The 14027-nt window shown below is 50.3% G+C and overlaps 1 protein-coding gene across 1 annotated transcript in view; it reads left to right on the top strand.

The window, feature by feature from the left end:
- Positions 1-14027, top strand: part of IPO7 (importin 7) — a 1018209-nt gene that overhangs the window by 695171 nt on the left and 309011 nt on the right. The window contains exon 16 of the mRNA XM_069623670.1: positions 11141-11269. Coding sequence (XP_069479771.1) covers positions 11141-11269 — 129 coding nt within the window. The remainder of the gene's footprint in view (positions 1-11140; positions 11270-14027) is intronic.

Genomic DNA, 14027 nt, shown 5'->3' with positions numbered 1-14027 from the left:
GTTTTATAACCTTACAGCTCACATTGACCCCTCTTGAAGTAAGCCTGGCTGCTCAGTCACTCTACCAACTTGTGTAGTATATGCTTATACCTAAGGTTGGGTTAACTATTGCCAAGGGGACACGGCTGGTGCAGCCTCCCACAGGGTACTGCATACAATCTTGCTTAACAACCACACTCTAAGCCAAGACCATGTTCCATACCAGAATGATCTCTTGCAGCCTTTACCTTGCCGGTCAGGTGTACATTCAGGTGAAACCTGAGAAAGTTAGATCTAGCCCTCTGGCTGGGAAACATTAGGTAACTGCGTCCCCCTAGATTTATCAAACGAGAATGGCTTAGCCAACTTCAAGTTTCGTACCCCATCGATTGTTTTAATCCAATCTCGATCTAATAGACTTTTTTTCAGGCTCTCTAGGTTCCCCACCAAATCCTCAGGGCTTTTATCCAACTTGCTTAAACAGTTCAGGACAATTTCTTTCAGTCTCATTAATTCTGGAGATTTACCCTGTTTGAAGTGAACAGCCAGATCTTCATACAGGAACTCCACTCCCTCTTTGGAGCCATAATGGAACGAAACAATAGGAGTATCTATTGTTCCAATAGGGCCGCAAGAGACCATAGGCCCAGCTCATCTTATACTGGAAACTGGGAGAGACTGTTAACACCCTCTTCCAAATTCACCCCTGCCGTTTCTCCCAATTAACCTCCTAATCCTGAAAGTTCGAGACTAGCCCATCAAGCAGTTTAGGAATAACCGCCCCCCCTATAGTAATGTATTAGGGGCACCACAGAGAATCTGGCAAATCAGTTGATCAGTTATTGATTCCAAGCGTGCTGTCACTTTAGAAATTGAGGGGTTAGCATGGAGAGTCAGCCCCAAGTATTTGATCTCCTTTACTCTAATAACTAGGCTGTTTAATCTACATTCATACTTGGGGATGTTTTTGCCCAAGTTTGAAAAACAAACGCTCGTCTTTGAGGGGTTCATAAGGTTGTTGATCGCTGCATACCTCTTAACCCCTTTATGAGGTGTTGAAGGCCTATTGGGGAGTGGTCTACTAGGACCATGTTGTCTGCATATGCTAGCCAGCTCAATGGTTGAATCCAGATCTTGGGGGCTGCCAGGGCACAAAGAATGAGGGCCATACCCCGGTCAGAGATGTATAGATTAAATAGGCAGGGAGCCAAAATGCAACCCTGCTTAGCACCTCTGCTAGTCCTGATCAAGCCAGAAAGGTTGCCATTGGCATTCAGCCTCACCTGTATGTTCGTGTCTTTGTGAAGATGTCGAATAATAGCCAAGAGCCCAGGAGGGATACCCCAAGCATCCAACTTGGCCTACAGCATATTTCTGTTCATCGTATCGAAAGGCAGGGACAAGTCGATCAGAACTCCCATGTAGGACTGCCCCAGGCCCATGATTTACCAATCGCCGTGTGCATCAATGCCCCATTGAGTGATGTCAACAGGCCTCTTCTAAATCCGGTCTGATGTTTCTGGAGGATTCAACAACTCTCCGCCCAGGCTTCCAGTTCAACCAGAATCAATGAAGAAATGATCTTACCATTGGCGCCAAGAAGGGCGATCGGGCGATAGTTTACTGCCAGAGTCTGATCATCCCCCTTGAAGATGGGAATAACTACTGCTGAGCTCCATGAGGGAGGGGTTGCCTCATACTGAATGATCTCGAAGAGGTTGTACAGCACCACTGACCTTACTGGGGCGTTGGATTTCAAGATCGAGCTTAATAGGTCATTCGGCCCTGGGGGTCTTGAAGACAAAGCCTGAAGTATCAAGTCTTCAATTCGTTCCCTCGTAATGGTCAGATTTCACCAAGCCATTATTGGACAGGGCACACTTTACTGTCATTGAACCATACAGCTTCTCAAAATGAGAATGCCACGCCTCCTGAGACCACATTACACTGGAGAGACAGCTGTGATTATTTTATTTTTTGCCATTAACGATTTCCCAGAAATTCCTGGAGTTGTTTTTAGAGAGCACTCGACCTAGTCTCCCCATCCCTGTGCAATCTCATGGCCCTTTGGCACTTCAACCAATTTTATAGCCATTCAACAGGGATTTCTGCTTAAGAGCTATGGCCTGCGGGTCTCCTTGGCAGTAATTCGGTGCACAAATTGATCTTCTGTGTTAAAATCATGTTAATGACCAGCCCCACCCTTTATGCTAATCAAGTTGGGAGCTTCCAATTCCCAGATAAGGTGTACAATCCCAAAAAAAGATAGTTGGCGGTCGTATGATCCAGAAGGCGATCAAGTTTCAAATTTAGAGATTCTCCCCCTCTTTGAAACTTAACCGCCCTATTTCCACAGTGATTTGCTTCCAGCGGTAACTGGTACTTCTCAAGCAATGGGGTGTGGCATGGATTCACATGCTCATGAATATTCCCTGTCAGGCTGGGAATCCTCTGTAAGGAAAAAATCTGTTTAATTTCTGAACTGTCTGTCTCCTAACAACCAATCACTGAGCTCTTGGGGGGGGTCATACTGCCCCCAGCCAATGACGGCGCTCTACCTAAGCCCCTCCTTTGGCAGCCGTCTTCAGATTTTTATCACACGTTGAAGTGTTGGGAGTCCTCGTGGCATAGCTATCGAGCTTTTACTGCGTTTTCTAAAAAAGTTTACTCAATTTTTGCGGTCAATCAAGCTTCTCGCTCCATCAATCTACCTTTCCGATTAACGTGGACCTGTTTTTCGGATTCTTCAGGGGAGTTTCTACGTGGAGGATTCCAGAAGTTTCTTCAAGGCCTATGCCGTGTTGACACGTCGGAAGAGAAGGATTCACCCCCCCCCTCCCTTTCAAGATTTGTTCCAACTGCTGCTTGCGGAATGTCTTCTCGGGCAACAACCATTCCAAGTGCCTCTACTGCCTGAACCTGGACCCAACGCACATGGAGGACTGTGCGTTTTGTCAGGAGATTGTACCCTCCACGCTGAAGAATCGGCATAGGCGGCTCAAGGAGTGGCTGCAGCAAGGCCACTGCTTTGGGTGGGTCTCAGCAGCATGCTTCCCCTGCTGCCAAAAAAGACGAGAGGTCTTCTAAGACCTTTGAGGGCGCTCCTCCCACGGGGGCTCAACAAAAGGCCAAGCACCTCGAGTCCACTGTCACCGGGAGCCCCGTTGCGATGGGCTCCTCGGTGGCGAGGCCAAGTACAGCATCACCAGCCAATGCTCGAGATCTTCGTCAAAGAGGAAATCGGACCATCCGGGCAAGCTCAAAGAGAAGTCCAAGACCGCCCCGCCAAGAAGGCAGAGCGGGGTGCTGACCATTCGAACCCCCCCAAGGAGAATGTCGCGGGTTCGACCAAGACCATGAAGGCCCAGCCTTCCATCGAAGGGGTGATGGCATGCCTCGCAAAGGCCGCTGTGGTGGACCCGCAGGACGCAGCCCGAAGGCGAGAGTATGCCTGCCTGCCAGGAGGGAGTCCTCTTTTCAGCCCATAGAGAAGACACCGGAGAAGATGCCAGTCATTTCACCAAAAACGTCCCCTCTGGTCCCAGAGAAAGGGGCGGAGGCCTGGTAGTCCTCCAGGGCACGGATAACTCCTCAGAGGAGGAGCTTGCCTGCCTCCAGACCCTCCAGGAGGAGAGGTGCGTCGAGAGCAGGCACTACGGCAAGGATTCAGACCAGGGCGATAACAGTAGGGTGGTGGGGGCCTGGGTGACCAGCCTGCGCCTCGGTCACCGGTTTAATCTCCGCCTCCATCACAGCAGCCGCCTCAGCGGCCACCTGGAGATATAGCGGACATTTTCTGTTTTGCATACTCTGGTCTCAGAGATCCAGGCGAGGGTGCCTTTTGCACCAACGGCCCATCCTGCGGCGCTGGTTCCGATAGGGGAACCACCGACCAAGAAGAGGAAAGTTCACCCTCCACCTCCTTGCCACCCTTCGCCTCCCTCTCCAAGGGATGAGACTGAGCCTGACACGGCGACCACAGGCACGGACGACAACGGGGTTGGGGGACCGCCTGTCTCCACCACCCGACGGGATAGGCTCGTTTCACGCCATGATCTCCAGGGCTTCTAAGCTCTTTCAGCTCGTTCCTGAGGAGAAGAAAGGTTTCCTATACAAGCACTGCAAAGCCAAGAGGAAGACAGTCCTTTCTGTCCCACTCCTGGATTACATTTGGGACAAGGGTTTGGCCCCCATGAAGAATCCTTCCACGGCCCCTGTGAAGAGGGACTGTTATGAGAAGTAGTACAGGGTGCTGGACTCTGCGCCAAAGTGCTTGCGGACTCAACCATTTTCAGCAAAGGCAAGAAGTCTTCGGGCTCCTCCTCCAGCAGACTCTACCCTCCCCCACCCCCAGTGAGGGGTAGAAGTTGGATGCCATGGGGTGACAAGTTATCACATAGTCGGCGCTACCATCAAGGCCGCCAACGCTCTCGCCATTGTGGCGAGTTACGACCGTAAGCAGTGGTTCCCGATCGCTCTCCTCCTGGACTTCCTTCCCGTTGACAAGAGTTCGGAAGCTTTGGAGATTCTGCAGGAAGGCAAGGTGGTGTTGGACCACGCCATCACAGTGGCCACGTACATTGCAGACACTATGTTCTGCCAAATGGGCAACAGCGTTTGCCTTCATTGATGGGGCTGGTTTAGGACCACCAATTTTTGTCGGGATTTTCAGTCGAAGGTGTTGGACATGCCCTTCGGGGACAATGTGTTCGGGAATGCCGTAGATGATTCTCTTCAAGCCATCAAGACTGACAGACTGCTTGTGCGTTGGGCACGCTTCAGCAGCGACGCCATCCTTTTGGATTCAGACGGCAAATTCCAAGGATCCTCCAAAGGTTCCAGTGGAGATACCTTGTCTTTCCGTCAACCCTCCCGCCCAGTCGGCCGAGGCGAATAGGGGCCACTCCAAGTCTGGAGGAGGTCGTCGTCAGGGTCCCCAAGGCAGCGCTTCAACGGCCAAGCAGGATTGAACCGGCCGTGGCGTCGGGCCCCCAACCGTGCACCCCGGTGGGAGGCTGCCTGTCGAGCTTTGTCAGAGTGTGGAAGACCATCTCCACTGACCGCTGGGTGCTGGACACTCTCGCCCATTGACACACCCTGGAATTTCAACTTAAGTGTCTCCCCTATACCAGCAGTGGCCCAGCAAGAAAACCACTTCCCTCAGCTGCTGCCGGAGTTGCGAGCCATGCGGAAGAAGGGCCAGATAGAGCTTGTCCCAAAGAGGCTTCGGGCTCCAGAGTGTACTCTCGTTGCTTCCACATAAAAGACGACCGGTGGCTGGAGGCCCATCGTAGACCTGTCGTCTAAACAAATACTTAGTCCCAAAAGTTCTGGATGGTGACTCGTCAGCACGTGCTTGGACAGCTGGAAGAAGGTGACTTTCTGTTGTCGCTGAACTTGGAGGATACTTACTTCCACATCCCCATTCACAAGGGGCATTGCAAGTTTCTGCGCTTCATGGTTCAAGGGCAGCATTACCAATTCAAGGCACTTCCCTTCGTGTTGAAGTCGGTACCAAGGGTTTTCACCAAGTGCCTAGCGGCAGAGCTGCGTCTACAAGGGATCCACCTCTACCCTTACTTGGACGACTGGCTCATTTGGGCAAGCTCCAAGCACATCGCCGTCAACCACACGGCGAGGACCGTTCACCCTCTGACAGATCTGGGGTTCTTGGTGAACTATGCAAAACCTGCTTGACTCCATCGCAGGACGTGCAGTTTCTGGGATCTCAACTCCAGTGTCGTGCTAGGCGTCTCAGTCGGAGGAGAGGATAGCGGCCATCTTCTGCAAGGTACGACTGTTGGCCATGAAGATCACAAGGGTGAGGTCCATCAAGTGATGTCGTCATGCATATACCTCCTTCAGCTGTGCAGGCTACGAATGTGTCCACTGCACGAGTTCCTAGACGCCCGTTAAATGCAAGTGTCAGGGAGCTTCGGGGACAAGATCACTCGACAAGCGTTTCCGTCGAGCAGTACAGTGGTTGGGAGTTTGCGCACACCTGTCCGGAGGCATGGATTTCCAGACCCCACCTCACCAGGAGACTGTCACGACGGACGCCTCCCTGGAAGGATGGGGAGCTCAAACCGGAAGTCTTCACACAAGAGGCCTGTGGCTGCCGGAGAAGACGTTGCACATTGTGTTGGAGCTGCGGCAGTATTTTGGGCCCTCAAATCTTGCTTTACGTCCCTCAAGGGCAACGTGGAGCAGGTCTTCACGGACAATAGGGCATGTTAGGCAGAGTTTGTGTACAGTACCCTTTGGGACCACTACACACAACTATGACTACAGGTGTAAGCAAAACCAACCTTTGGTATAAATCTGTACTAGAGTTGTTGGTAGCGTAGCTGAGCAGCCAGGCTTATCTCAAGAGGGAATGTGAGCTGTAATTATGTTACACAGAGGTCTACAATCACAGGTGTTCAAATAAAAGCTTACACTCAAGGTTCCTTAGTTAAATATTATTTAACTGTCAGTTCTAAAACTTTCATAAGGAGGCAATATAATCACACGCAAATACTTCAGTACTGTACACTCTAAGCTTCTGAGGCATTCAGAATACTTTGAAGGAGGAGCAAAAAGGCATAGCTTATCAGAACATAGAAAGAGTAGTTATTTCTTAGGCAGTGCAGATATTGAGTTCACCAGAAGAGTCAATTCAATAGGTTAGGCCAAAGTCAATGGACTAAAATCTTGGATAGGGTAAAGCAATTCTGGTATATAAACCGAAAAGTCTCTGCAAATGTTCTTAGGAATAGTTTGATGCAAGAAGAATCCTATGTTGGGTCACAAGCTGATTAGGCCTGTGAGTTGGGAAAGTTTCAAGCACTTTCACAGCGAGGGCTAAGTACTCTGTCTGGTTTTAAAGTACCTTTACAAGTGAAGAAAAAAGATGCAGCTGGTGACCTCTGTTCCTGGCAGTTCTCCAGCATGGATTCACATGCTCTTGAATATTCCCTGTCGCCACGCTGGGATTCCTCAGTAAAGAAAAAAATCAGTTTAACTTCTGAACTGGTTTTCTCCTAACAACCAATCACTGGTCTCTGGGTCATACTGCCCCCAGCCAATGACTGCCCTCTACCTAAGCCCATCCACTGGCAGCCATCTTCAGATTTTTACTGCACGTTCAAGTGTTGGGAGTCCTCGTGCTTTAGCTCTCGAGCTTTTACTGCGTTTTGCGATTTTTCTAAGAGTTTACTCTATTTCTTCCGGTCAATCGAGCCTCAAGCTCCATCGACCCATCATCCGACTAATGGGGACCCGTTTTTTTGGAACTTTCTACACACCTCAAGGGTGAATTTTCATCAAGGTTCCTTTTTGGAGGATTCCTGAAGTTTCTTTGAGGCCTACTCCGTATGGACATGGCTGAAGATGGAGACTAGACGCCTTTGTTCAGATTCTGCCCTGGATGTGGACTAAGGAACATTTTCCTGGATGATGGCCACTCTGTGCCTTTACTGCCTACATTCCGACCAAACGCACGTGGAGGAGACCTGTGCATTCTGCAAGGATATGGTGCCCCGCACCATGAAGGACTGTCGCAAGCGGCTTGCCGAGTGGCTTCAGACGAAGATCCCGGCTGTGGGTGAGCCCCGAGCCGCACCCAACAAGAGGAAATCTGAGCTGTTTTCTAAGACCTTTAAGGGCGCTCTGGCAACGGGAGCCCAACAGTAGGCAAAGCACCGCGAGCACCAGGAGCGCCGTGGGGGACGGGCTTCTTGGTGGCCATGTCGGGAACGACGTCCCCAGCACCTTCCACCACGAGCCAACGCTCCGGGTCGGCGATGAAGAGGAAGTCTTACAATCCGATTGATTCCGATGGAGAAAGCCAAATGGGAGGGGGGGGACACTGACCCACCCCCTCCCCGATGAAGGCCTCAAGCGCGTCCAAGATTGTGAAGGCCCAGGTTCACCAAGCAAAGTCTTCACTGAAGGAGTGGTGGCGTCCCTAGCGAAGGCTGCGGATGTGGGTTCGCAGGAGGCAGCCCCTAAGACTAGTTTCCCTGACTGCACGGAGGGAATAGTCTTTTCTACCCATCGAGAAGACACCGGTGAAGACGATGCCGATCATCTCCCCTAGACCGTCCCCGCTGGTCGAGCAGAAGGGGGTGGGGGGCTGTAGTCTTGCAGGGCTCAGACAACTCTGAGGAGGAGCTTTCTGGACTGAAGACCGTACTGGACAAAACGTTACTCAAGGCCAGGTCCTATGGGAAGGACCCCGGCAAAGTGGATGTGGAAAGCTGCGCTGAGCCAAAGGACATCACGCCACTGCCATCGCCAGAAGGAAGATTGTGCTGCCCTTGTAGAGCACTTTTGAGTCTGGAAGGGTACATCAACATGTACTTGAGGTTCAGTTGCCGCATCCTTGCTTTAATCGGTACGAAGGAATTTCTTGCCCTTTGCACCGACCGGGTGTAATCCGGGTAGATGGCAATCCTGGTGTTCTAATTTCAACCCCTTCCCGTGAATAACGCAAGATGATCTCCCTGTCTTGGAAGTTGAGGATTCTTGCTATCATCGGGCGAGGGTGTGACTCTGGTGGCGGTTTCTTCTGCAGAGACCTGTGGGCTCATTCGACAGCGAATCTCTGATGGGCGGCCGGCGCCAATTTCCTGCTGTAGTAGGGACTCTATGAAGTTGGTTGGTTTGGGGACCTCCATCCCCTCCGGTATTCCGAGCAGACGCACGTTGTTGCACCTGTACTGCCCCTCTGCGTCTTCTGCTCTTTCCTCTAGAACCTTGTTGTGTCGTTCCAGCTCTTGCACTCTGCTCTGTATATCCTTCTAGGCTCCAGCTGTTGTTGGACTAACTCGGCGGTAGTAACTTGCTCCGTGAGGTTGTGCATGTCTTGGCGCATTAATAGCATGTTTGATTTCACTTACTCTATTTTAGTGTCTATGAAAGAGCGCAGCCAGGCAATGGCCTGTAGCACCTGCTTGTCAGTTATTTTCATCCGGAATTGGTGGTTCTGCAGTGGCCACCTTGGCGTCCTGCCTCGGTTCCTTTTGGTCTGGTTGCTGCAAATGACTCCATGACGGTAGTCTTGTTATTTCCTTTGGAGGATGACATAGCCCTTGACAGCACGCCTGGGTCGAGCTGGGCCACCCACCTGTGCCTTGCCTTACGCTGCTTGTGATGCGACTGGTTTAGTCGTCTGTACCAGCGCCGCCTCGCTAATAGTTGCTACTTTGTGCCCTCTCTTGTTCAGTTGGCAGTCCTGCGTTGGTAGTTGGCTTCCGATGGTTCTGAGTGGAGTCCCACGGGGTCGGGCGGTCCCTTCTGCGTACTAACTAGTCATGTGCTTGCAGCGGAGGCCTTTCCCTTCTCCCGTCATTTCCTATGGGCACATTGGGCCTGGCCGTCGCAGGCGGCAGCGGTCCCGCTCCTCTTCAGCAGCGTACGCTATCCCCAATATGATTGTGCTGCCCACCCGCTTCCATGTGGGAGCACCATGCTGTTGGGAGAGGTGCGCTTTCTCCAGGCACCTTAACGTGTTTCGGCGCAGTGTTCAGCTCCCTGGTTTAGGCCAGTGCTTGGTAGCCAGACTTGTGTGCGCGGCGTGGTCCGTCTCAGGCGGCCTCCCCAGCCATGTTCTGTGCAGCGGTTGTGCGGGTTGGAGTTGTCCGCTTCCTGTGGTGGATCGCTACAGGCACTCAGTCGGGCCGGCTGACACTATGGGTGACAGTGTGCTGGCTGATTTTAGGTGCCTTTTGCATGCTGGGTAACCTCCAGGTTTCACTCCTCCCGTGGGGCTCCCTGGAAGTACTTTCCCCGGTACAGTCAATGTTTCAAGCAGTGTTCTCTGTGCTAATACTGCCTTCTTAGTTGGTGCTGCTGCATGGCATTTGCCTCCCGGGTTTTATCAGTTGGTGCTCCGGCTCGCTCCCTTAAAGTTCTTCTGCATGTGAAGAGTAATATGCGTAGCTACTGTTAGGGTAGCCCACAACTCTACTACCCGGTTCCGAGGGCTTTTGGCTCTTATGCGTTGTTCTCCCCCTGGGGCGGCCACCCGCGCCACCTCGATCAGCGTTGGTGGCACTCGGAGGTTCCGTCGTGGTGTAGGCGGCCGGGCTTCTAGTCCTTACCTGTTGTGCTGCAGCTCTTCTGCTGGTCCCTCCAAGGAACCATCTGCCGTAGCTCACCTGGGACTTACCTGTGCAAGCTGGACAGCGTGCCCCTCTACGGGACTATGAAAGCCTGATCAACTGATGCGACCATTAAAACCGTAAAAACAGAACTGAGGTAACTGGCGTGGCTCGAGCCCTTTATCCTGCGGATGACGTAGACTCTCGAAAGCGGCCCTCGTGGGACTTCAACTTCACGGCTTCGAGCACAGCGCCCTCTGGTGAAAAATGTTTCCGAAGCAGCAGAGCTGGGAGAAAAGTTATCTAAGATGAGGAATACGTGGGAAGAACATCCATTCGAAAGAAAGTTACAGTTGGTAAGTAACTTGTTCTTCTAACCTAAACCTTGAGTCTGTTTTACTTGGCTACTTGTATTGGTGGATTTCATTGCTACAGCTCTACAGCTCACATTTACCCCTCTTGAATAAGCCTGGCTGCTCAGTCGCACTACCAACTTGTGTAGTACAGGCCTATACCAATAGGTGGGTTACCTAATACCAAGAGGACAAGGGTTGTGTAGTCTCCCACAGTGTAACTACATCAATTCTTGCCTAACAGTCTGTTTTCGAGTTTCAAAAACAAATCTTTTAATACTCTGCCTTCCACTAGTTGTCGGAAATCCATCAGAAAGTACATTACTGAGAGGTAAGTAATAGGTACTGCCCTAACAGACCTTAACTTCTATAATAGTAAAGTAAGTGTTAAAGATGGAAAGAAGTCGAACATGTATGAGGTAGGACCTGCTTACCTGAGTGGCTGCACATCCACACTGCACTTATTTACTTGTTATCTAAGACTGCACTGCAACATGCACATTTCTCCTACCACTCACCCTTCAAAGGGATGATCTCGCAAACATGGATGAGGGTGTACTATGCACAGTGCAGTCTTTTTACAGTGAGTAACTTGTATCTGTTGCTAACTTGCATCTCCAGTGATTGAATTAATTCTCTCAATGTTTATTCTGCTATTTCAACTTTTCTGCAACACCATCATGCCTTGCAGTAATTGCTAACTTATATTTGTATCATACTTAGGCCATGACATTTAACCAAGTGATTCAGACTGGACCTGATGAAGAGGGCAGTGATGACAAGGCAGTGACGGCTATGGGAATCTTGAATACCATAGATACGCTGCTCAGTGTGGTTGAAGATCACAAAGAGGTCAGCAGATTTTGAAAATATCAGAATATGTTGCATGATTGCACAGTTTATTTGCTATGAACTTTACAAATGAAGCTGAATTTGTCAAAACAGAATTGCAAACTTTGCTTGTCAAGCGGTCAATTTGATATAGCTATACAATGATTAGCATCCTGCATATGTTTTGTTAAGCAGAGTTTATATAGTGTCATTCATCACTGTATTGGCCAGTACCAAGGCTTGGCTGAAGCAGTGTATTGTGCCCCTCTTAGGGAGAATTTTCTGTTTGTGTGAATTCAACCTCAGACCCCCCAGCACTTTTGCTGGATTCTGGACTTTTTATAATTTTAATCTCCCGAGTAAGTGAAGGGTAAAAAGTTCCACTCATTCTTTCTCTGATTGGGATTTTTATTCTTACTGTTTTAGGGAGTCTGGTGAGCTCCTTATGTTTAATACAGACATCTGCTTTTTGCTTGGTGGCACTTGGCACCCTCTGTGCAGTGTCACTGGGGTGTCCCTTGGACTTCCCTTTGTTTAAATACATTTTCGTGTGAGAACTACAGTTTCCAAGAATAGTTGCATAACTTAAACTACCTTTTCTTTTGTGGGTCCAGCACACACCACCCTTTGTGAGGTGTGGGGGGGTTACATTGTAACTCCTCCCACTCCTCATGTGACATTTTGTTACACTATCTTAAATGGCTGGTGGCAGTGGTTACTTTTTACTACCTTTTTTGTGCAGGTTAATAGCAGGCTGATTTCTCAACTGCAGTACAGCACCCATGGATGACCATTTTCTCAAAATGGCACTGGTCTTCTTACTCTTACGTCCAGTCCCCTTTCCTCCATACTACATGGGCGTCTTTTCCAAGGGGCGGGAGAAAGAACCTTTTTCACCAGAAAAGAATCTTCCCCTTTAAATTTAGAGGCGCGCGGTGGTGCGGTCCAGGAAGCACACGCTGCCGTACCTCAGTCCCCTTTTCTGCGCTGACTGGAACAGGCCGAATTCACAAGCGCTCCAGGGTTTGGCTTCGGCCTTGTAATTCCACGTGTGGATACTTCTTCTTTGTCTTTATCATTCAGGTAATCAGTCCTCAGGCGCCATGCTCCTCCCCGGCACATGTCAACTTCCACAGGGTTCAGCAGGTGAGAGGAGGAGAACCACCTCCGGTTCCGGAAGCACCTCAAAACCTTCCTCTTTGACTCCGCTTTCTCTCCCCCTCTCCCCTGCTAATATTACTGAAACTGCACTGAATCTGCAACTGGGCCATTCACCGTTCTCGGCCCAGCCACTCTCCCCTGCACTGCCTCCACGGCAACCCCTGCACTACGGGACTGTCTGTATCCATACAGCCCCCCTTCCCAGCACTTGTCTGCACTTACCTCGCACTTGCCACCAGCTGGCCCTTGTTATTTATCCTGTATGCTGTATGCTAATAACCCTGTACTGCACTTTCACCTCTCCCTTTCCCCCATGCACTTTTCCCTTCCCCTCTACCCTTGCACTTGCGCGATCTGAATGACACCTGGCCTAGTAAGATCGTTGTCTGTCTCCCCTTGTTCCCCCCCCTGCCTCGTCGCGCCTTGAAACACTTGTGTATAGGCGCGTTACAAATGCCTTATCATATCATATAATCATATCATCCTGCAACAGGCTCTTCCCAACTTCAGACTCCCAGCCCTCTGCCTACGTTGCCTTGGCCCAGACCACAGTTGGCAAGCTTGTTCAGCGCATCATCAAAAGCACTGAAGGACAGACTCGCCAGGTGGAGGGAGCTCTTCCAGAAGTCTCCTCAAGAGGACCTCAAGAACTTTGTGAAACGGCGAGCCAGGCCCAAGGAAGAGCTGCTATTTACCACCCCACCCCGCAAAGGAAACTCCTTCCCAAGGACTCAACCGCATGGGAGGGACCGTTCAGGTCCTTGTACCAGCATATGCACATCGGTGTTGGGGAGAAACATGTGCCAATACCCCCAACCTTCGGGCTCTCCAGCTCTTTTGCTAAACTCTGGGGCTTTGAACTTTTCAAGTCATTCTGTTTTCTGTTTTTCTTTTTGGTTATGTAGTCTAACCAACTCCATAGGCATCATCTTTTTCAATTGTCACACACCACCTGCAGCACAGTGACACAGGAAAGTCTTTCAGATTTCCCAAGCTTTAAACATTCAACTATCAACAATCAACTACGTTTTCCCAGAACAGTGAAGTGAGGTTGACTTCACTTAGTCCTGTAAAATTCTAGACCCAGCACACCCTATCTTACAATAGAGTGCTGGAGGTGTTACTTAGTATCCCCTGTATCTAGTTACTCATGTAGCATTTGTTACCCTTTCCTCTCAGAATGGCTGGTGGCAGTGGTTTTGCAATGAACTACCGTGATGTACCCTGACCGTGAACTGTTCGCAGCTCCGGTAACGTTAAATTGCGGGAGCCATGTTTTTCAAAATTGCGCTGAGCCTACTTTGTTAATGGTCCCGGTCTTCTTTTTTCGCCATTTCTTTGTGGAAAGGTCCTCAAGTTTGTCTGTGTTCCAAACCAGGTTTGGTCTTTGTTTGTTTTGCCTTTGGCGGGCTTCTGGAGTGAAACCCGCCTTTGGCTTCAGAGTGTCTGGGGTAGGCAGGAAGTGTGGGAGGTGCCTGAAACGCCCTGTGCTTAGTCTCCTAGGAGACCCAAATGCACTATGTGGTGATTGGCTGGCTGACTGTCCGGCAAGGTCAGCCACCCTGCTGGTTGAGTGACAGCTAGGCTGGAAAGAATGAGAGAGAACTGAATAAAAGGA

This window comes from Ambystoma mexicanum, chromosome 11 (assembly GCF_040938575.1).
Source record: "Ambystoma mexicanum isolate Mex_15411 chromosome 11, UKY_AmexF1_1, whole genome shotgun sequence".
NCBI lineage: Eukaryota > Metazoa > Chordata > Amphibia > Caudata > Ambystomatidae > Ambystoma > Ambystoma mexicanum.
The sequence above is the reverse complement of the archived record's forward strand: the minus strand, read 5'-3'. Positions and strand labels throughout refer to the sequence as shown.